At 35.9% G+C, this 21,972-nt stretch overlaps 1 protein-coding gene across 6 annotated transcripts in view; it reads right to left on the reverse strand.

Moving 5' to 3' along the window:
- Positions 1-16,013: 16,013 nt before the first annotated feature.
- Positions 16,014-21,972, reverse strand: part of LOC121732902 (neo-calmodulin-like) — a 158,718-nt gene continuing 152,759 nt past the window's right edge. For all 6 annotated transcript variants that reach the window (XM_042122927.1, XM_042122926.1, XM_042122925.1 and 3 more), the window contains 3 exons: positions 17,898-18,033; positions 17,029-17,177; positions 16,014-16,438 (listed from right to left, as the gene is read on the reverse strand). In XM_042122927.1, the coding sequence (XP_041978861.1) occupies positions 16,407-16,438; positions 17,029-17,177; positions 17,898-18,033 (317 nt within the window). In that variant the 3' untranslated portion in view covers positions 16,014-16,406. The remainder of the gene's footprint in view (positions 16,439-17,028; positions 17,178-17,897; positions 18,034-21,972) is intronic.

The raw sequence follows: 21,972 nt of genomic DNA on the forward strand, positions 1-21,972 counted from the left end.
AACAGACCAAATAGCAAAGCTAAGCCCTCTGTACACATTGGTCCAACGTTAGGCCAACGCATTTAACCAGGGCTTTGGGCCAACGTGTACACTATGGAATGTCGCCCCCTCAATTTACACCGCCGTGAAACGAAAGCAACTTTTTGCAACGAAACTGGACATAGCATAATGAACTTTATATCAACAGTATAACATACAAATTCACGGAATTCTCGAGAATTCGCCGGTGCCGTCTGTTGAATCCGCGGGAAGTGGCGCGAACTAGTCAATGGCGGGGGAATGCTCGAGTATTCGTGACCCTTCCATTCCGCGTCGGTGCAAATTGAGCCTTATGGCCAAGTAGGGCTATCCACGATCGCCCAATGTGCTGGCTCAATGTGTTGGCTATTTTGCAGCCAACCATTCAAAAGTTAGCTATTTTGTATGGCAACGTCATGTCATAGCCAACTTTTCCACTACCAACAAAACTCGGTCTCATGATCGATCCCAGGTGGTGTAATACAGAATATAAATAGCGGGTATAATGGCCTGCATACGATCACAATATCGCAAATCGCCCACATCCTCCTTAGACTGAATGGATCGTGTTAACCAGGAATATCCAACCAGGGCCATCCAAGAAGACGTAGAAAGATTAGGAGAAGATGTCAAAAACACTATAGTTTAATAGCTAGTTTTTGTCCTACGTAACTAAATATGGTTTGGAAATACAGGGAAAACGTAGATTTCTTTTGAAATTAAAAATATCAGACGGGAAGGAAAACAATAAGGAAAGAGCAAGAGTTGATAAGCCAAGGTATTAAACGAAAAAAGGTTGGTAATCTCTGATATACACGGTCATAATTAATGGACTTTTCAAGCAATGGAATAGACAGTTTCAAGTATCAGGAAATCTTTCTGACATTGTATAGTTCCGATGTCTTCAGTAACTACAGAATATAGCCACAGGACAGACAAATGATAGAATAGGGCAGGGGTTCCCAATCTTTTATTAGCCTGCGGCACAGTTGCACGTCAATATTTTGTCACGGCGCGGCGCCCTTCTCAACCTAGCTATTAGGAAAAGCTATACAAATAAGTACCTTTAATGATTACACAAATATTTAATCATCTACCTGCTTCACCTACCTACCTAATTAATATTATGTATATTTTTTTATATTTGTGTTTTCGGATAAGGATGGAGGATCGACTCACGGCGCACCTCTTGCCTTTCCACGGCGCACCAGGGCGCCGCGGCGCACATGAGTTTGGGAACCCCTGGAATAGGGCATAATAAATAAATAATTGAAGACGTTAGTGGATGAATCAGGTAAGTAATAGTTAAAAAAATGTAGTTTTTTGCATAAATGGAGGCTTTAGTACCGGGGAAATTATTTGAAAGAAAAATAATGTAGATTTTACGTATAGCCAGATGATTAAGTAGGTAAGTTACAAGGTTTGTTTAAATTATAAGGGAAAAAATGAATAATTATTGTCCTTATGAAAAAATGTTAGTTCTAGGTTCTTCCACTCACGTCTTTATTTATGACATTGTGACCTTAATAAAAAGTGATATAATAATAAAATTCAACTTGTAGAGTTTTAAGCATGTAATCAGGGTGAAATGCTATTACTTCTGTCGCTAAAGTCGTCAAGACTGCAACATATTCATTAGAATATTATGTTGTAAGTATTTAATAATATAATCGGCCAAGTGCGAGACGGACTCGCGCACGTAGGGTTCCGTGCCATTATTGAGCAAATATAGGCAAGAAATTGTGTTTTTGTTTGAATATTTCAAATATTATTATTATAGATTTAGATAAGTTTATCATTATAGAGCGAAAAGGCGAAAAAAAATGTGTATAATTAATATTCGTCCCTGAGTCAGTTTTAATATCTGAATACCACGCACCTTTAAAAGATTGTTGCAGTGATTTACCTATAAACCTTCTGAATTGACCCTTATAAGTGTATCGAAGCATCAAACGGAACGGAGGCCCTACGACAAAAAAGTAACAGAAATGTATTAAGGTTTGTCCTATACTAACAAGGCTAAGGTGTCTTAACAAAATCAGAACTGACCATTTTGTAAGAGTGAGTACCTATGTCTCTTGAAAAATGTATATTTTACTAGCTGCCCCGGTGAACTTCGTGTCACTTTAAAACCTTCCCTGGACTTCTACGAATATTTTAAGACTAAAATCAGCCCAATCCATTCAGCCGTTTTCGAGTTTTAGCGCGACTAGCGCATTTGAAAATCCATTTTTATATATAAGACTAGCTGTCCCGGTGAACTTCGTGTCACTTTAAAACCTTCCCTGGACTTCTACGAATATTTTAAGACTAAAATCAGCCCAATCCGTTCAGCCGTTTTCGAGTTTTAGCGCGACTAGCGCATTTGAAAATCCATTTTTATATATAAGACTAGCTGTCCCGGTAAACTTCGTGTCACTTTAAAACCTTCCCTGGTTTTCTACGAATATTTTAAGACTAAAATCAGCCCAATCCGTTCAGCCGTTTTCGAGTTTCAGCGCGACTAACACATTTGAAAATCCATTTTTATATACAGTGTGTAACAAAAATAAGTGATAATACTTTAGGGTGTGTACGTGTTCCTTGTAGATAGTGAAAGTAGCAGCTCTGAAAGACGAAAAATTTTTTTTACTTTTGTATGGGCAAGGGTCCGAGCGTCACGAGTTTCCCCATACAAAAGTGAAAAAAAATTTTGGTCATTCAGAGCTGATACTTTCACAGTGAACTCTCTACAAGGAACACGTACACACCCTAAAGTATTATCACTTATTTTTGTTACACCCTGTATAAGATATGGTGATCCTGTCAATATCATCGAAATATTTTGCATTTGCCCGAAGTAAAACTAAGCTGGCGTAATTTTGATTTGAGTATTATTATGTTCTAAGGTAGGTTCTAAGGATAATTTCATCGACGCGCCAAAACATATTGTCGTGAAACAAAACCAACAAAGTAACACTTTTATTGCAAGTCTGCAGATAATCGTGCTTGTAAAATCACTGTGTGAGCACGAGCAATAACGCGTCGGGATCAAAATATCAGTTTTATAATCCTTTGTAAGAAGTTTTGTCAGTATAAAGAGGTGTAATGACACTCTTGGGACAAAATATAGAAGATTTAACACACATACCTATTAAAGATTAAAATATTGAAAATAGAATTTGAGTGTGTTATGGCAGAAGTCTAAATATGGTCGTGTTCGTCGGCGTAATTTTTAGCGCATGCACTGCAAAACCTTTAAAACATTACGCATGTCAAAATCATGGCAACGAAAACGTACGCGTTGTTTAAACTTGACAGGTAACTAAGTATGTAAAAAACTTTGTCGTGACATATTGTTTTGAGCATACGGAATAAAAGGTTTTTGATGTGCCAAAAATTACGCCGACGAACACACGACCCTTGCACAATAGACATAACGACCAGTAGTTCGACTGCAAAGAAACGGACAGGTTTCAATATCTGTCAAATTCGTCGGGTTTCACTAGGATTATGAACGGAATGTGCCTCGCGCTGGCTGATATAATTTATTTTTAAATATTTAAAATAAAGATTTCAAAATTGGATTCTGACAATTTTAATCGCATGTGCAAAAACACAAACAACAATACGACCAAAGAGGAACCGTCCATCGAATATGTCATAGTTTTAAATTCGTAGGTAACAAGTTAACAACCCTAGCGACGATTTTCGTCATAATACGTCAAACTTAAAAATTTCAACATCAGTTCTAAGTCGGCATACTCTAACATTCTGTCTACTCTGACCCTTGTCATGACGCCCGCAATAGGCATAATGACTATTTTTTTTTCTTATTGGTAATTGAAAGACCCTCAAAAAATAGAAACAACGTTGAAAGAATGACTCTGATAGCTTAAAAATTCACCAAGATATGACAATTCAAACATCTCACAAAATAGACCTGCCCGAAACGCTCCATACAAAGTGCTACGAAAGTATGACGTCACTTTTTCGTAGTTTGTATGCATCGGGAGAGAACTTTGTTCGATAGGTATATTAAATATCGCGTTTATGAAAGTGGTTTCATAACAAAAGTTGCTTTTAATTGCATAAGACGTTATCAAATGGTATAAAAATACTAAGATTTTTTTTGAAAAAAAATTCGACTTGAATATCCAACTTTGAAGGCGCATAACAAAAAACATACAAATGCTATCAAGCTTATATATTTTGGGAACACTTATTTTTTACCGTGATTACTTTATTTTATTAACAAAGTTTGCTAATCTTTGACCTTGTCATCATCCCTATTCCCTTGCACCAAAATTATTTTATCGCGGGAGAACCGAAGGTACATTTTCCGGGATAAAAAGTATCCTATGTCCCTTAGTGTAGCCCTAGCATGGGCACAGTAGAAATACGACAGTATAGATAAACTGAAGGTGCCATGCCGTTCCGATCTTTACGGCGGCTAGGGCATGAAGAGGTAACGAACGGACAGACATACAGACAGACAGACAGACACAATTTCGCATTTACAACAATTGCAAAATGCAATTTAATTGTTCTGTGTTAAATAAAACTTCATTTCTTCTGACATGACGATTTATACACAATTAATTTTCACGCAGACTGGTGCCAGTTTTACTAGAAAAAATACCTGTAAGTAAATATTTACGGTTTTTTAATCGTTTTAATTACCTACTACCAACACTTAAAAGAAATGACAGAGCGATAAGAATTGCTTATCTTTTCAAATGTTAGACACGCCGGTATCATCATTGTACCAGCGTGAACTATCATTATCATCATCATCATCATCAATCATCATCACTGACAACCTCTGTGGCTCAGTAATTGGTGTTGGTAGCTCAAGCCGGTTCGAAACCCGCCTACGGAACAAAAAGTTTTCAAAGTTCCTGGGTCATGGATGTGTATTAAATAATTATGTGTATCATATTCATACAATAAAAATCTTACTTACTTACTTACTTACTGCGGCGCAGCGACCCAAATTGAGTCTTGGCCTCTAATATAATAAATTTATCTATAGTAAAAGTATCTTTAAATTAATACGTGAGAGAAAAACTTTGTAACCCTTTTTACGAAAAATGGGGAAACGTAGGCGCATGAAATTTCGCACAGTTATAGTTTATATGGAGAAGAATGCATCGAGCCAATATTATTTTAAAATTTATGCTTTTATCATTTATATATTTTTAACAATTAAAACATTACACATACCTGTCTACTCTGCACATACCGACAGTATAGTCTATGGCACATACTACGACACTACTACTAAAAAAGATGACAGATTTTTGAGTGACAATCCTATACATACGAATTATGCTCTTTTATTTATGATTGAAGTCCGTTGACAACAAGTTGACAAATTGAAAATGGATTATTGTTTTTTTATTTAATTTTAGATAGGTACTATTGGACAATGCTTAAACGGCCAGTCGGCAGTCTGAGATCAGCTGAGTCCCAGAGATATAAATTGAAAAAGACTATGATGAAGTCAATATTTTTTTACAAAATATAGGTACTTAGTAGTCCTAATGTCGTTGCAAGTAAGGTCGAATTTCGACCATTGGGCGATCTCTAGTTAAATATAATATTTCCGTTGTCTGGTACCCGTAACACAAGTATTTACACTTTACAGTCCTTCAGGTACTTAGCACGGGGCCAGTCTGACGTGGTGTGAAGCGTCCATAGGTATTATAATATTATATTATCATAATTAATGGTCTAAACTAAATGTCGTCAATACAATAAAAAGGCGCCAAAATTGGTATATTGTAATATGTAAGTACTATGTCCTTTCGAGTATCTCTTTACCCAGCAAAATCGGTTCAGCGGTTTGGGCGTGAAGAGGTAACAGACACACAACTTTCGCATTTATAATATTAGTAAGGAACTAAGGAGGTGTAGATTACTTATAATTTTATTTTTGGCACTATTTCTACAGGGTGCAATTCAACTGAATTAAACCTTCCTGCCAATTTTTTTCCAGAGATAAGGTATCATTAGGAGAGTCCATTCAAGCAAAAAATTTGGGTGTTATGTTTTTTTATTACATAATTATTTTGTCCCACTTAAAATCGTTGCAGAACGGTCACTCGCGGCGCGGGCGCGGGGGAATGAGCGGGGGTGACGCGGGCGCCTCTCGCGCTCGGGGGCATGTCACGCGCGGGCGACGCGACGTGTCCATTAATTATAGTGTTTTTTAGGATAACTTTCGAAAGCTATTTCTCAACATATTAGTACTGAGTGATTTTTATTTTTTACAAGGATCAATGTATCAAAATTTGGCAGGAAGGTTTAATTGCACCCTGTATTACAATCAGTAATTAAAATATTAATATAAATTTTAAATGATTGTAAATTGTAACATAATTTTTAATTATGTAGGCATATTTGCATGCTTGTATTAAAGTTAGCTGGTCATTACCATCATATTTACCACAGATACTACTTTTGGAGCAAATAAACGAATGAAATACAATTAATTATTTTACTTCTTTTATTACCAGGCATTTGACCTGCCAGAGTTAAAGAAACTTTGAATGTAGTTGATAGTGAATCATAAATCCATTATACCAGGCTTAACCATGTTATCTTTGCACAGATTATCTACAATTATGGCGGGAAACAAAGATGACAAGTTGGCAACACACAACAGGCGCGTGCGCCGTGACAGGCGTGTGCGCGCCGGCGTCTGTGATTGGTGGGCGAGCGTGACGTCACGATCGGGGCCAATATAGTACGTTATCAAACACGAGATAAATAGTTACTACACGAAAGTGGGGTCTGCTGATAAGGGTAGATATCGTTATAACGAGTGGGAAAAACGCGTTTTTTTTTAGGCGGGAACATTAATGACTTATAACTTATGATAAGTTATAAGAAATCTATTAGCTTAAGGTATAAGCTTAATCTATTAGCTTGAGGTATAAGTATTTTATGTGTCCCTTGTTCACTGTAAAAGTAGCAGCGCTGAAAGATCAATTTTTTGGGATTTGTATGAGCAAGCGCCCCGGCGGGCGCCATGAATTTTCATTTAAGTACAAAAGTTTATAAAAGTTGCTCTTTCAGCACTGCAGAATGCTACTTTCACAGTGAAGTCTGCATAGGGGGACCCACACCCTAAAGTATTATCACTAACTTTTAGTTGGGGAGGGGAAGAGGGGATTTCGGGACAAGCTCGAGCGTATCAGATTAAGCTAGTGTAGGCTTCCAACATGTGTCTAGTTATCATGGTATAGAAACCAGATTTCTCACGTGGTGGGCTATTTTTTTTTTTAATAGAAATGTTAAAAAAAAAAATAGCCCGAATGTCATCGAATCTGTCATCGAATCTGTCAGATTAAGATTGAAATGTGTAGTAAATGATTAAAAAAAAAATGTCATCGAATCTGTCAGATTAAGATTAAGATGTGTAGTACCTATACTCCAAAGAAGCTTCCATATAAAGCACTGACAATTCAAAGGTTAAGTAAGCCTGTAGGGACATTTAAAAATATATAAAAAGCTTCATATTTTCCTAACTAAGCTTCGCAGATATTTTATTTTGTACTAAACTAAGTGATTAAGCCGTTGTTGTCTAAAATATATTTATAACTGACATAAATAAGCAATTTCCTAAATATATTTTCTTTTTCAAAACTTAAAATCGTTGCAGTTTCTGAACCCACCGCTAAAATAAAAAACGCTCTTATACTTTTTTAATCAGCTTTACCTAATGTACAAAACCTACTAAGTCTCCATGACGCTCGAGTGACTACAAAAATAGCACCCTCCTCTCCTCTACTATTTGTTACACCCTGTAAAAACCATGCTAAAGAAACGAATTTGATTTGGTGTGCGTAAAGTGCATTCCTTCTAAATTGACAGCTTTCGTACGACCAGCCAATTTAAAAATTAAAGTGAATAAGACGCAAAACACTCACATATGAATTTTATTAAAATGTCTTTTTCTCATATTATGAAGCTTGTATATTCCACTAGTTAAATACATCAAATTTCTAACTTGCGTATTATAGTTACGGTTACATATTTTATCACTGGGGCCAAATTCTAGTTCGAATGGTTCGAGTTACGAGAATCCGGTCCCAGGTTCCAACAACATTACTCTATCAACAAATACAGGTACATTCGTAACTTGAGATATTCTGTTTTATTTTACAAAAAACCACTCATGTAAGAACAAAAAGAAAAAGAAATCCTTATATTATTAAAACTTTACAATAAATTATAGATACTATATCAAAAATATACAATTAAGATAACACATTTGGTATACCTAATTAGTGCATAAAACAAAAAGTAACAGATTATTTATTTTACATGTATACGTATCGTTAGTCGTTACAATATTTGCTTGCTCAGATGCACTGCAAACAGAGTGGGTTGCACCAACTAACTTTAACTGTAACAAGATGTCAAATAAACTGTCAAAATATGTTTACAATGGTTAAAATAACGCCATATTTAACGATAACCGTAACCGCTCATTTTTGGTCGGTTATCGTTAATGTTTGACATAAGGCTTACAGTGTTGTCATAACAAAAATTTTTCCCGTCAATTTTATACGGATTTTCTTAAACTCTCAACCCCTTAACTTTAACTGCCGCTCCACACTCGCGCGCGACAGCGCGCCGCGGATCGCGCATTCTGCCAAATTTACTGATCCACACTCGCAAAGTTCCCGACATGCTCGCAATGTTGTCACTTTTTAATTTCTTCACTTTCTTGACGCACTATAGTTTGCGCTCTTGAGCCGTATTTATCTTTCTTTATATTATAAACTAGATGTCCCGCGCGGCTTCGCTCGCGTAAATTATTAGGAATTTTACGGAAATCGTATATTTTTTCGCAACAAAATAGCTTATCTTTCTTCACGTAGTCTACTCTATACCTGTGCCAAATAACATACAAAATTGCTTTAGTGGTTCGTGAGATAAACCCTTGCTAATAATTTTCCGCTTTAACCACATTTCCTCTGTTTCTTCGATCCTATTAGTTTGCGTGATAAAATAGCCTATAGCCTTCTTTGATAAATGAGCTATCTAACACGGACCTATAAGTTCCTGTAATTAACGTGTTCAATCAAACAAATAAATATTTTTTAAATCGCTTGACAAAATCGAATCTTGATCTAAATGACTATGAAAATTACCAATGGGTCATAATAGGCTCATAATCATGGGATGCATATAACTTTATAAGGTATAATATGGTAGTGATGATGAATGTAATTTGCATAGTAGCATATGCTTTCCGTTCTTAAAGCAATGCAAAGGAGTTCTCTCAGCACCTTCCCAATCTAATCATGATATACCGCGGTGCAAAATCTTACTTGTTGATTACATATGCTTAGACTACTTCCCACGAAACCGAAGTCACCACATGTTTCCATATAAATTTTAAGGAGTTCCCTCGATTAGTCATGGCTCCCAGCATCAGATCACCACTTTTGTGAGTATAGTACCAAATTGGGATGACACTCTGTACGCCAAAAAAAACATTTTTGAAAATCGGTTCACAAACGGCGGAGTAATCGTTGAATATAAAAAAACGAACATAACACCTCCCCCATTTTGAAAGTCAGTTAAAATTGTAGCCTATGTGTTATTCTGATGTTTAAGCTATATTATTGTAAAGTTTCATTAAGATACATTCAGTAGTTTTTGCGTGAAAGAGTAACAAACATCCATACATCCAAACAAACTTTCGCCTTTATAATATTATAAAGTAAATAAAGTAATAAAGTATATAAAGTATAAAGTAATAAAGTATAAAGTAGGATTAATAATTATATTCAGTTCACTAAACAATGCTGGCATGTCTTGTATGGCTAAAGCCCTTATTAAAATAAAGATTAAAAAAAATCTCTTTGTCGCGGGACAGAAAACCGACAACAATCGGGGAACGGGCCGCGAAGTACGAAACATATGCGAATCGGATCTCTCACTCATGCTTCGCAGGAATTTCGCGGCGTCGCGCACGGTTCGCGCGCGAGTGGGGATGCGGTCGGGGAACGGGCCGCGAAGTGCGAAAAATATGCGAACCGGATCCACACTCACGTTTCGCGGAAATTCCGCGGCGGGGTGGATGGGGCCTAACTGTTAACAATAAAAGCATGGTGCAAGTGACATTTGTCAAGTTCTGTGTTCATTCTTATAGTTATTGCTAAAATTAACCTTAACCGTAACTATAACAACGTCTGTGGTGCAACCCACTCTTATTTAATATTTTATAAAATCAATTACATAAATGAATTTCTTTATTAAATGTCGTTTTATTCCGTTTAGAAGACCTTCGAATCTACGTAAGTAGATTTTTATGTACATTTTTAGAGTGTTGACCGTCCATTTGGATGAATGGACGTACCGTAAATAGACACTGTAACTCTCGCACTCAGAGGCGAATATTAATTACCTAACTGTAATACAATGAAGATTTTGACATAAGCCCCATACATTATCTGTCAAACTCTTCATTAAAATCATTAACGGTGTTACCACAAGAAACTAAACATCTATTGAACAGTTGTTTTGAGACCATATTGTACTGAATTTTTCCCTAATCAACAGGTGTTTAAATCTTTTGTAGTAAGACCGTATCCCCCTTACTAATAAACGCTGTATAATCTTTGAATAGTTATACAGTGTTTTGTCTTTTTCAATCCAATTAAAAATGTCACTTGTGTGACAGGAACAAAACACTGTATAACTATTCAAAGCTTATACAACGTTTATTAGTAAGGGCCGGGGGTGAATGTCTCTGAGTGCGGCAGTACCTATATCATATATTATGACAAATTGCATCACTTTATACCTATTTTTTAATTTGAATTATTAAATAAATCCATTACAAAATTATTAAATAAATCCAATAGAAATTGTAACCAAGAACTGCGCAGTACGCTATTCTCTATAACAGCAGTCGTGCAAAATTTTATTTGTAGCACTTTTGTCATGTGTAAAACATTAGTATAATTTATGCATACGAGGAAAATTATTGATAAGTACATAATTTTTGCATTTCATGGCATAAGCATAATAATTATGTTGGATATAATATATTTATTTAATAGAACTTCGTAATAGCAAACAATAAAAATATGCATTAGAATAAACAGAAGGAACTGTAATGCGCTTTTTCACCAAACGCACCCTAACGTTAAATGTCCACTAGGACTTGGGTGGCAGAATGTAGAGTTTTAACAAAAACGTTTGACAACAAGACTGCTAAGGGCCACAGAACATTGCTTATTTTAATTACTAATTTGGAATAAATTAAGATTTTGACAAAATTCTATACTGGCAAAATCTTCTCATTTAATTACAGTAAATCTAAGTACGATCATTTGTGTACGTTTGGTAAAAGTGCGCATTATAGCCTGGGAAAATTAAGGAATTCAGACCAAATAATTCGTGTAGGTTTGAAAGTTGGTACAGTTGTTCCTAAAGGTGTCCAGATGAATATACTAAAAGTCCCCGAGGGTGGGACAAGAGCCGGCGGTGGGGGTGGGCGGAAAGGTCTCTTTTTCAAGGTTTTTGCTTGCGACTCGAAAATTATTTATAATATCTCTTTAGTGACTTCTACATTAAATTTCCTATAAGTAAATTATGTTCCAACATTTTTACTGTCCCACCCTCGGGGACTTTTAGTATATTCATCTGGACACCTTTAGAAACAACTGTACCAAGTTTCAAAACTACATGAATTATTCGGTCTGATCGTCGATTTTGAAACTAATTTTCTTAGACTAATAGCACATTTCAAATTATATTACGCATTGGATCAAAAATACAGGAGAAATAATTATAAGAAAGTTTAACAATTCAACTCTATATTATCTACCCTTGAAAGACAATAATTGCTTTTTGATAAATATACTCGATAAGTATAATATTAAATTAGGAAAAAAAAAGATACAAAACATAGTGCATAAGTTAATCAAAACAAAGTAACTATCATCAAAAGCAAGTTAGTTCAATTTATATGTCAATAAATTTATTTAGGAAGCGCTGTGATTATTTTATAATATTATATTAGCTGTTGTCGTATCAAATATTTAGGATCAAGATACTAAAATATTTAAGATTTATAGGTATTAAAAGCCTTAAAAAAATAATGTAGACGAAGAATGGCAAAATGCTGAAGGTGCGCTATCTTAAATCGTCTTAAATTGTAATAATATTAAATAAAAATAAAATTTTACTCAACTTATTAATAGATATACTCTTTTAAAATCTTAAAATATAATTTAATATACATGTTTTATATTAAAAATAAACTCTTATTGCTTTTGATATGCGCAATGTTATATTTCAATTGATAGAAATTATATTTGAACTGTAAATTGACCGGACTTTAACTTTATTGTCATAATTTTGTTTAAAAATAACATTCTTATTACACAAAATATAATCAAATATGAAATTTATGATTTACATATTGGTAAATAAATCGTTATAATATAACATTTGTAATAGGCTAAAATATATACTATGTATATTCGTATTTCGATAACATTCATATATTATAATCTAAATCTATTTTACCTCTTTCGCAATCTCTTGGCCGAAATTTTAGAAATTCGATTATCATAATGATATTTTCGATTTTCAATTTTTAATTGTTCTAAGCATCTAACAAATCTTTTCTGAATTCTTGAATTTAACTTACTTCGGAAGATATTATTTTGACGCAGAATTTCAAATTCTTAAATTTGATGTTCCATTATCAGAAGGTAAATTCCACTTTTATAAAACCAAGCTTTAAAAAAATCGTTCTGAGCGTATTGTTCAGTGAACTGTAAAACCTGAGGAAAATTAACATACATTTTGACTTAAAAACTTTTCCTGGGGCAAAATTGTCAAAGAAAAGTTAAAATTTTACAAATATTACAATAATTTATTCTGTTTTTGAATTGAACTGTTCGATTTCTTTTGTCACACGAATTTTGTTATACAGCATGTTCCTTTTTTTTACAGATGGACAATGAACATATTTTGTCATGACTTGTCATTGACATTTCGTTAGATCAGGTAGGTGTGACATTACCTAACTTATCTACTACCCCACATGCTACTATACATCTTCAATATGAACTGATATTTGGCTCATGTTCAGTCGACCACCGCGCTTGGAAGACTAACGAAAACCAACATCCTAACACTTCACATGCTAATCTACTCGAAATTTGTGAGTGTAATCAAATATTTTTATCGACAGTTATTTTCTCTTTCAGTATTATTTAATAAGATACTCCAAATCGGTTCAAAATTCTCATAATAATATTTTGAATGTAGCATCGCAGTCTTTTTCACTAGTATGATAGCATACTAGATAAAGTACCCCGCAAGCGATCAAATTAGTTTGACAAACATGTTTGATGTAATTTACGTTTTCATCAAACAGCAGCGCAGACGAACAAACGTGCATCAAACAAGTTTGTCAAACAATTAGCCAGAATCGGTTTGAGATCATGAGATCTTTTTTGACAAATACCGCTGAACACGTACAAACACGTTTGTCAAGATTAGGGTTGCCATCCGTCTGGATTTCCCCGGATTTGTCCTAGTTTGAAGGGCGTCCGGGGACCGTCCGGCCGGGTTTTTGAAAAGTGTCCGGGTGAAATCCGGAGACTTATACCCTCTGCAAAACTGTTGTGTTGCGAATGGAGGCTGCATAAAGAGAGCGGGAAGCAAATTAACACGCAGATCCCATGAGAAGGAGGCACGGAGCTGCACGGCGCCCGGTGCAACCGCAAGGGCGCCGTCAAGAGTACATTTGCTTGTGATCTTGTGGTTTCCAGCCTGACGTGAGTCGCGCGGCTCTCATTTTGGAGCCCATTTTGACGACAAAATAATAATTATAATCTTCATTTATGTGTTTTAAGATTCATTACACGTTGAAATATAAAATTTATATTTATATCGCAAAATCCGACCCGCCCGTGGCGCGCCTTGCCATTAATTCGACAAATCACAAATATAACAAGAGCTTAGAGCTCTAGCTATGCTTCACAAAATGTATGCAAACTGGAGTTCTTTTTACGTTGGTGGTTGGTCATTAAAGCGCGACGGCCGACCAACGCGGGCTGATTTGCGAGCGGCGCCCGTGTGCAACGCACACCCTGCACCTAAGGGAAAGACGCCCCTGGACATACTTTTGCATATTTTATAATATTAGTTTCGATGACACTGATATCGGGTCAGGGGCACGATTCTCACTTCTTGAATGTGGCATCGACCATTTCTCACTCGTGTAGCATACTCGTAGCATAATATTGTGTGCATACGATCGAAGCAACATCGAGCTTTAAAATCGAGCCCGACTAGTTAAAATCTAAGTCTTGTAGCCCACGTGGTAGTTACGACCAATGAGTTTCTAAAATACTAGAGTAGCAATGTCTTACAAAAGATTCTCAGAAATGCGTAACCACTTTTTTGTTCAAAAGACAATGCCAAGTCATATATTCGTTATGTCATTATGTATGTGAGATATGCCTGCAGGCATCTTCGAAGTGGCAACGCGTTGCTACCGTAAACTTCCAATCTAGTTACGTTAGTAACATAGAATATCATTGGTTACGACTGCCAAAACTCACCCTGTATAAGTTATTTAATTCTTGAAATAGTTAGTTTAATTCTTTAGTTAGTTTCTTTAAATAGTTAATAGAATCAGGCGTTACTTTGTGAAAATCCATAGTTTAAAATTTAGTACGTTGATATTTTTAGCAATATTCCGCGAAATAATTTTTATTTATTTCGCGAAATATTGCTTAAAATATCAACATACTATTTTTTTTATTTAATTCTTTATTAAAAAAACAATAGTTAATTTTATTACAACATCACATGCAATAGATGCACCATATTAATATTTCTCTTTATCGGGGTTACGCCACACGTATAATTACAATATCTAAGAATGTGTAATATTTATCGATTAAAATATTTAATTACACCATCTATCCACGTGTATACTATGATTATAAAATGGACACAACCGATTTTATTCCTAACATTTTGACTCCACTAAACTATGTCAATATCAAAAGTTGTTAACACGTTATATTTTACTATAGTGTAGTAAAAATTAAGAGCAAATTGTCAAGCCAGTATACGAAATAGACGTATAGGGTGTTTCTATTTTTATCTACCCTCAATTTCATTTTTATTTACACGACCCACCGCGGATTATATTATATTATTTTATATTTATTTTTAACAAAATGACTAACATAGAGACTAGTTTTCGTTTTATAAAAATCTAGTTTAGTAAGACTTACCTATTTTAGCGTGAAACGACTTAGATGTAATGAACATTGATGATAATATTATTAGTTCCTTAAGTACTTACCTAATATAATATTTATATTTTCATGGACATCGAGAATTCTACAGAACAATTTGCTCTTAACTTTTATTAAATGCAATTAAAATAAAATAAAAATATTTATGTCGCTTATAAAATTAATTGTTTCTTATAAATTATTGAATTCATTGCATTGTCAAATTACATTAGTATAGAAATTGTTACAACAGGCTATACATATCTAACAAGAATTATGGTAAGACTAGACTAGAATATGTGTGATGAAAATCATTATTTTCATATTATATGGATGAAACCAGATTTTACCTGTTTTTGGGCATGTATAAAACAGATGAAACTTGTACCTAAGTTTTTGAACAAAAAGAAAAACTGAACTGGTGGACCTTGAACCAAGACATTTGCTATTAATAAAAAAGTTGCTGATCATCTAGGTCTAAGATAAAGACCAAATTAAATTTATCTCCATCAAATAAACAGAGCGAATAAAAGAGAAAATAAAAAAAATACCACTAAAAACAATGGATAAATATATCTAATAAGACGTATAATGCCAAAGTAAAATATTAAAAGATTTTTCGAAATCAGTCAAGTGAAAACATTTTAAAACGTGAAATATAATTATACATAGTTAGTAACGAATTCGAAAATAGATTTTTAATTAGATACAAAAACAGCGTCCAGCATACAATTAAAAATATTACGATAAACATGATCGTTATTACAAATATTACATCAAATCTCGGTGAAGTATAAATGATAGTATTTACATATGTTTTTAGGCGTGTAACACAAAAGCGTACTTACGTCTATAAAAATAATGGGAGGTTCATAAACACCCTGTAGATACAGTGTCATTGTCGAAGCGATGAATACAAAACGACTCTAGCCGATACTATTCGGGTAACACGCACGATTAGGCTTCACTTTATTGTACACATGCAACATGGCGTCCAACATGGCGTCCACAGATGATCTAAATAAGAGTTTCTTTCCCGCCAAGTTTGGTGAGATCCTTGTAAGGACACTCCGGTGGGGGATGTTCTCTCTTGGGCTTTTGCTCTGCATACTAGTTTTTCGACGTCAATATTGTCACAAACTCTGTAAAAGAAAAACAGTTTTAAAATAAAACACGCTGTATGCAGGTTGAAATTTAAATCATAGAAGGTTGAAAAACCTAACCTAACCTAAAAGTAAATAGTTGTGGAGACAATTGTTAAAAAACACAAATTACATCATTACTACATTCTACCATGAGTCCATCGTTCGTCGGGAGCCGTTCACGGCCTGTGAGTTCCTTCGAGCGAAGATGCACCGGAGGCCCAATCCCTTACACATTTCCCTTCCCTACTCTCTCCTATTCCTGCCCTACCCTCCCCTATTCCCTTCCCTACCCTCCCCTATTACCCTATTCCCTCTTAAAAGGCCGGCAACGCACCTGCAACTCTTCTGATGCTGCGAGTGTCCATGGGCGACGGAGGTTGCTTTCCATCAAGTGACCCGTTTGCACCATAAACAACATTGTTGTTATTACACAACCATTAGCACATTATCACTTATCTGATTCATCAGTGATAAATCACTAATAAGTTTTGGACCAATAATATGGTTTTTTTTAATATGGTTTAGCTGCTCTCCCTGGCTAATCGCGTCCTCCACCACCCACGTCAGTACCGACCACGTGTACTCACCGTCGTAGTTGACCATGCCGTCGCCGTCAAGGTCGGCCTCGCGGATCATGTCGTCTACCTCCTCCTCGCTCAGCCGCTCCCCCAGGTTGGTCATCACGTGGCGAAGCTCCACTGACGATATCAGTCCATCGTTGTTTTTGTCGAAAACCCTGAAACATTGCAGCATTTGCGTCAATTAATAGTATTTAAATTTTGTGTGGCTTCGTTTGCTTCGTTGATCTTTATATTATGTCTGCTTATGATTTTTAGTTTTGAAAATGGACCTTGGATCCTGTTGATAAACACTTCGTAGATATTACGAGGTGATTGTTGGAACTAAATGCGCAAAGGCTGCATTTAGACATGTTTTACATGTCAGTAAATCAGTCTGGAGTAAATCAGACAATTCTTTTAGCTCATTTCCATCATCGTTTTAATCTTAATATAGTTCTACCATTGTACTCTATACTTTTAACACCTCCGTGGTCCAGTGGTTTAGAGCGCGGCTCTTGTCTCAGAGGTCGTAGGTTCGATTCCCGCGTTGGAAATATGTTATTTTCAAGTTTGGTTAGGATAATGCAGGCTGATCACCTGATTGTTTGACAAGGAAGATGATCCATGCATCGGATGGGCATGTAAAAAGTCGGTCCTGTGCCTGATCGCTCGCCAGTCGTGTCGGTCGTCCGTCCCACTGGGTTATGAGAGTAATAGAGAGTGCCCTTTGGTACTGCGCCGCACACTTAGGCACAAATTACTTCTGCGTAACTAGTCCGGTATCAATGAATCCGGCCACCATCACCGAAACCGGTGTGTGTGTGTGTGTGTGTGTGTGTGTGTTGTTACTCTTTACTACAGAAGAATTCGAATTTTCTAGAAACTTATCTTCTTACCTAAATGCTTCTCTCAGTTCATCCTCACCGTCCGCGCCGCGCATCTTCTTGGACATCATCTGGAGGAACTCGTTGAACTCAATGGTGCCGTTGCCGTCCTGGTCAACCTCCTTCACCATGTCTCGTAGTTCAGTCTCTGGAATTTTATCGTCATCATTAATCAGTTATTGAATCGCAATCGCAGAAACAGCAAATGGAATATACTCGAGTTGTAAGCCATGGAGTAGTCGTGTTTATGGTCGGATATTTATGCATTGCCAAGGGTGTGTGACTATTTCAACTTTGTATGCAATCGATGGCTGAAATTATCACTAGTGATAGTAGTATATTTATTTATTTTTATGAAATAAGGGGGCAAACGAGCAAACAGATCACCTGATGGAAAGCAACTTCCGTCGCCCATGGACACTCGCAGCATCAGAAGAGCTGCAGGTGCGTTGCCGGCCTTTTAAGAGGGAATAGGGTAATAGGGGAGGGTGGGGATGGGAACGAAAGGGTATAGGGCCTCCGGTAAACTCACTCACTCGGCGAAACACAGCACAAGCGCTATTTCACGCCGTTTTTCTTTGAGAACGTGGTACTTCTCCGGTCAAGCCGGCCCATTCGTGCCGAAGCATGACTCTCCCACGTATATGTTTTTATATTAATTGAAAAAAAACTGTCACCGCTGCTAAATAACTCTGTAGTATAAGATACACATACACACCCTAAAGCAATATCACTTTGATTTGTTTCAACCTATGTTATTAATACCACTACGTCCATAATAACTAATAACATTAAAATACATCTCTAACTTTGCATTTTAAAAAAGGGGTCACAAATTTTCATTTAAATGACGTTACCCAAAGCGTTACCCGAATTTTCGTTTGTTCCTTTGCAGCTGCAAAGTGTGCATATCTGAAAAATCTTTTCCATATGCATTTTTGCATTTGCATTGTTCGTTTCATTTTTAATTTTTTAACCGACTACCAAAAAGGCTCCCCCTTTTAGGTAGCTATGCGCTCGGCTGTGAAAACAATAATAATAATATTCTTAAATTAACTAAAATGTATTCAATTATCTTGTTACTTTTTTAGGATTCGCCTAAACCCTATTAATATTTCTGTGGAAGCTATAAAAGGTGAAAATAATAATTATTAGTTGGCGTCGATTTTTAAAATTAAATTTATTCAGAATGCTATTTCGAAAATTTTAAGATATTTTGAAGATAGTTGCCTTTTTTTTTTTTATTAAATAAGGGGGCAAACGAGCAAACGGGTCACCTGATGGTAAGCAACTACCGTCGCCCATGGACACTCGCAACATCAGAAGAGCTGCAGGTGCGTTGCCGGCCTTTTAAGAGGGTATACTCTCTTTTCTTGAAGGTTTGCAGGTCGTATCGGTCCGGAAATACTGCTGGTGACAGTTCATTCCAGAGTTTTACAGTGCGCGGCAGAAAGTTACGCGAAAAACGCACTGTGGAAGACTGCCACTCATCAAGGTGATGAGGATGGTATGTTTTTCGCGTGGGACGATAGCGAAAAGTTGCAGGTGGTATGATTCCGAACAATTCCTCAGAGCACTCCCCGTGATACAACCGATAGAGGATGCAGAGTGAAGCAACATCTCGGCGTAATTCCAGGGGGTCCAAGCTGTTTGAAACACTATGGCAGTCAACAATTCGAGCAGCCCTTCGTTGGATACGATCCAGAGGGAGCAGTTGGTATTTTGGCGCCCCTGCCCAGAGATGAGAACAATATTCCATATGAGGCCGAACCTGCGCCTTGCCTTTCGTTTTTTAAAACACTTCGTTTGTTAGACTCCCAATATAGAAAATCTACTTGATAAACTTAATAATTACTACAATAGTTATCAGCAGCTTAAGGTCTTATCGTAGCATAACAAAAGATTATCATAATACCACGGGTAATAATGGGTTAAGGATTTACTCATACCAGCTTATACCGCTTAAGGGTTATTATAATAATATTATACTTGGAAAGCAAAAGATATATTTTATAGGTCTACCAGAATCTGATGGCAAAAAATGGAAAAAGAAATTGATGCTACCAATACCGGGGAAATTGAAGCAAAATCTTTTTAATTGAGTAAACAAAGATGTTGATAATTTGTAAATTTTCTGTCAAACTGTTCGTTAAATTTGAGTTCAAGTAATTCTCAAATGTGTCTAACGGCCGCACTCAGAGACTAAGCCCCAAATTCACCAACGACTGTTAAAGTTAACGCCGGAATTAGTATGACGTTACCTCTTTCGATTTTCATATGAATGAAAGCGAAGACATTACATTTTAACAAGCTGTTAACACTAACAGACGTTGGTGAAATTGGGGCTAAGACCCAGTTTCATCAAGCAATGTTAAATAAATAATGGCTTGTTAAATCAGTTAATGGCCTGTTAGATTGCTGTTAGAGCTATCGAGCGTTTCACCATGCCCTAATGTCTAGATTACGTTAAATCACCTAACATGGTGTTAAATTTAATTCCTGCTATGGAGGTCCGTTAAATATTTAACAGGTTGTTATATGAGTCAAAATAACAACTTTCAAAGACAATAGCAATATCGATAAAAGAATCTGTTTTGACCATAGAGTATACATTATAGCAAGCTATAGAGTGCTTCTAACAAGGTATGAACTGTAAGCACGAGTGTGAACATATTTTCAATGGAACATCACTAGACTTGCGTTATACGTTTGACAATTAGTATCTATAGAACTTCTGCTTACGATCGGCACAACGGGGAACGAGCGATGCGCGCGCTCTATAGCTTGCTAATGTATACTCTAAGGTTTTGACCATAGAGTATACATTATAAATGTATACTCTAAGGTTTTGACTTTTGAGTCTTTCCGCCATATAGCAATGGGATCGTGTCCAACGATTGTCCTACCAACAAGATGGCAAAAAGTTGTCAAACAAAATGACACCTATATATTTTAGTCGATTGTAAATAACCTTTATAAAAACCACCTTTCGAATGTTTATATAAAATGCGAAAAAAATATCCGCAACCTTTCCTACATTTTTATCAAAGCTATAATAAGGATATGCGTAGGGTCAAGTCAACTGGCCAATGGATTTTCACGCGCTTCTATACGAAACAAAAATTGGTGGTAACTGGTAGGTACTGTTTACGCACATGCTGGATGTAGCAGTGGCAAACGCATGGCGGCTGCATCATCAAAGTAATAAAAACAAGAATTGAATCAGCTCCAATTTCAGCGGCATTTGGTCGTCATTACTTGAGACATACAAGCGGTAGAATCCTGCAACCAGCAATACATATCTGTACTGCCAAACCTGGAGCATGAAGGGTCACTTACCCGAAAGACAGTCCCAACAATCGCGTATTTCTGGTAGGCTAGCATTACGTCATGAAAAAGTCAAAAGCAATTTGATAAATGTGTGAAAACACGGTACATTCATAAAATATGTATCGAAAATTTTCACATCGTATGATCCCATTGGCCCCATTTGAGGACGGCAATTTTTTAATATAAGAATTTTAAAAAAATGAGTATTTTTGTGTTTTCCTAATAATTTTATTGGTTTCTATAAATTAATAAAGAAATTTCATATTTTCCATGGCTCAGTTTCATTTGGGTCTAAATGAGTTAATTACATATTTTATGATTTAAGTACTTAAGTAATTAATGTTCGTCTCTGAGCGCGGCTGCAGCAGTGCGGCCGAAAGTAACTCCTTAGGCTCCCTTATACTAATCCTATTTATTATATTATTATACCGTTTATTGAAAAGTCTTACGGCCGTTCGCAATATTTGATCTATCTCATTCTCTGGTTTTGCCCTACTACAGATAGGAATAACTCACATTAGACATTAGAGACATATATTTTATGTCAATTGTGAGCTATTTCTATCTCTAGTAGGGCAAAACCAGAGATAGATCAAATATTGGGAACGGCCGTTAATGACTCTCTTCCTTGAGTACCAATCACGAAAGAGATAGCAACATGTTTAATCCAAAATTAACTTTGACCTAGACTTTTGATTATCTTGGCTACCTTGAAATGAAACCTGTATAAACTTGAATAAATATCATGATTTCTTGT

This window comes from Aricia agestis, chromosome 13, assembly GCF_905147365.1.
Source record: "Aricia agestis chromosome 13, ilAriAges1.1, whole genome shotgun sequence".
Lineage (NCBI taxonomy): Eukaryota > Metazoa > Arthropoda > Insecta > Lepidoptera > Lycaenidae > Aricia > Aricia agestis.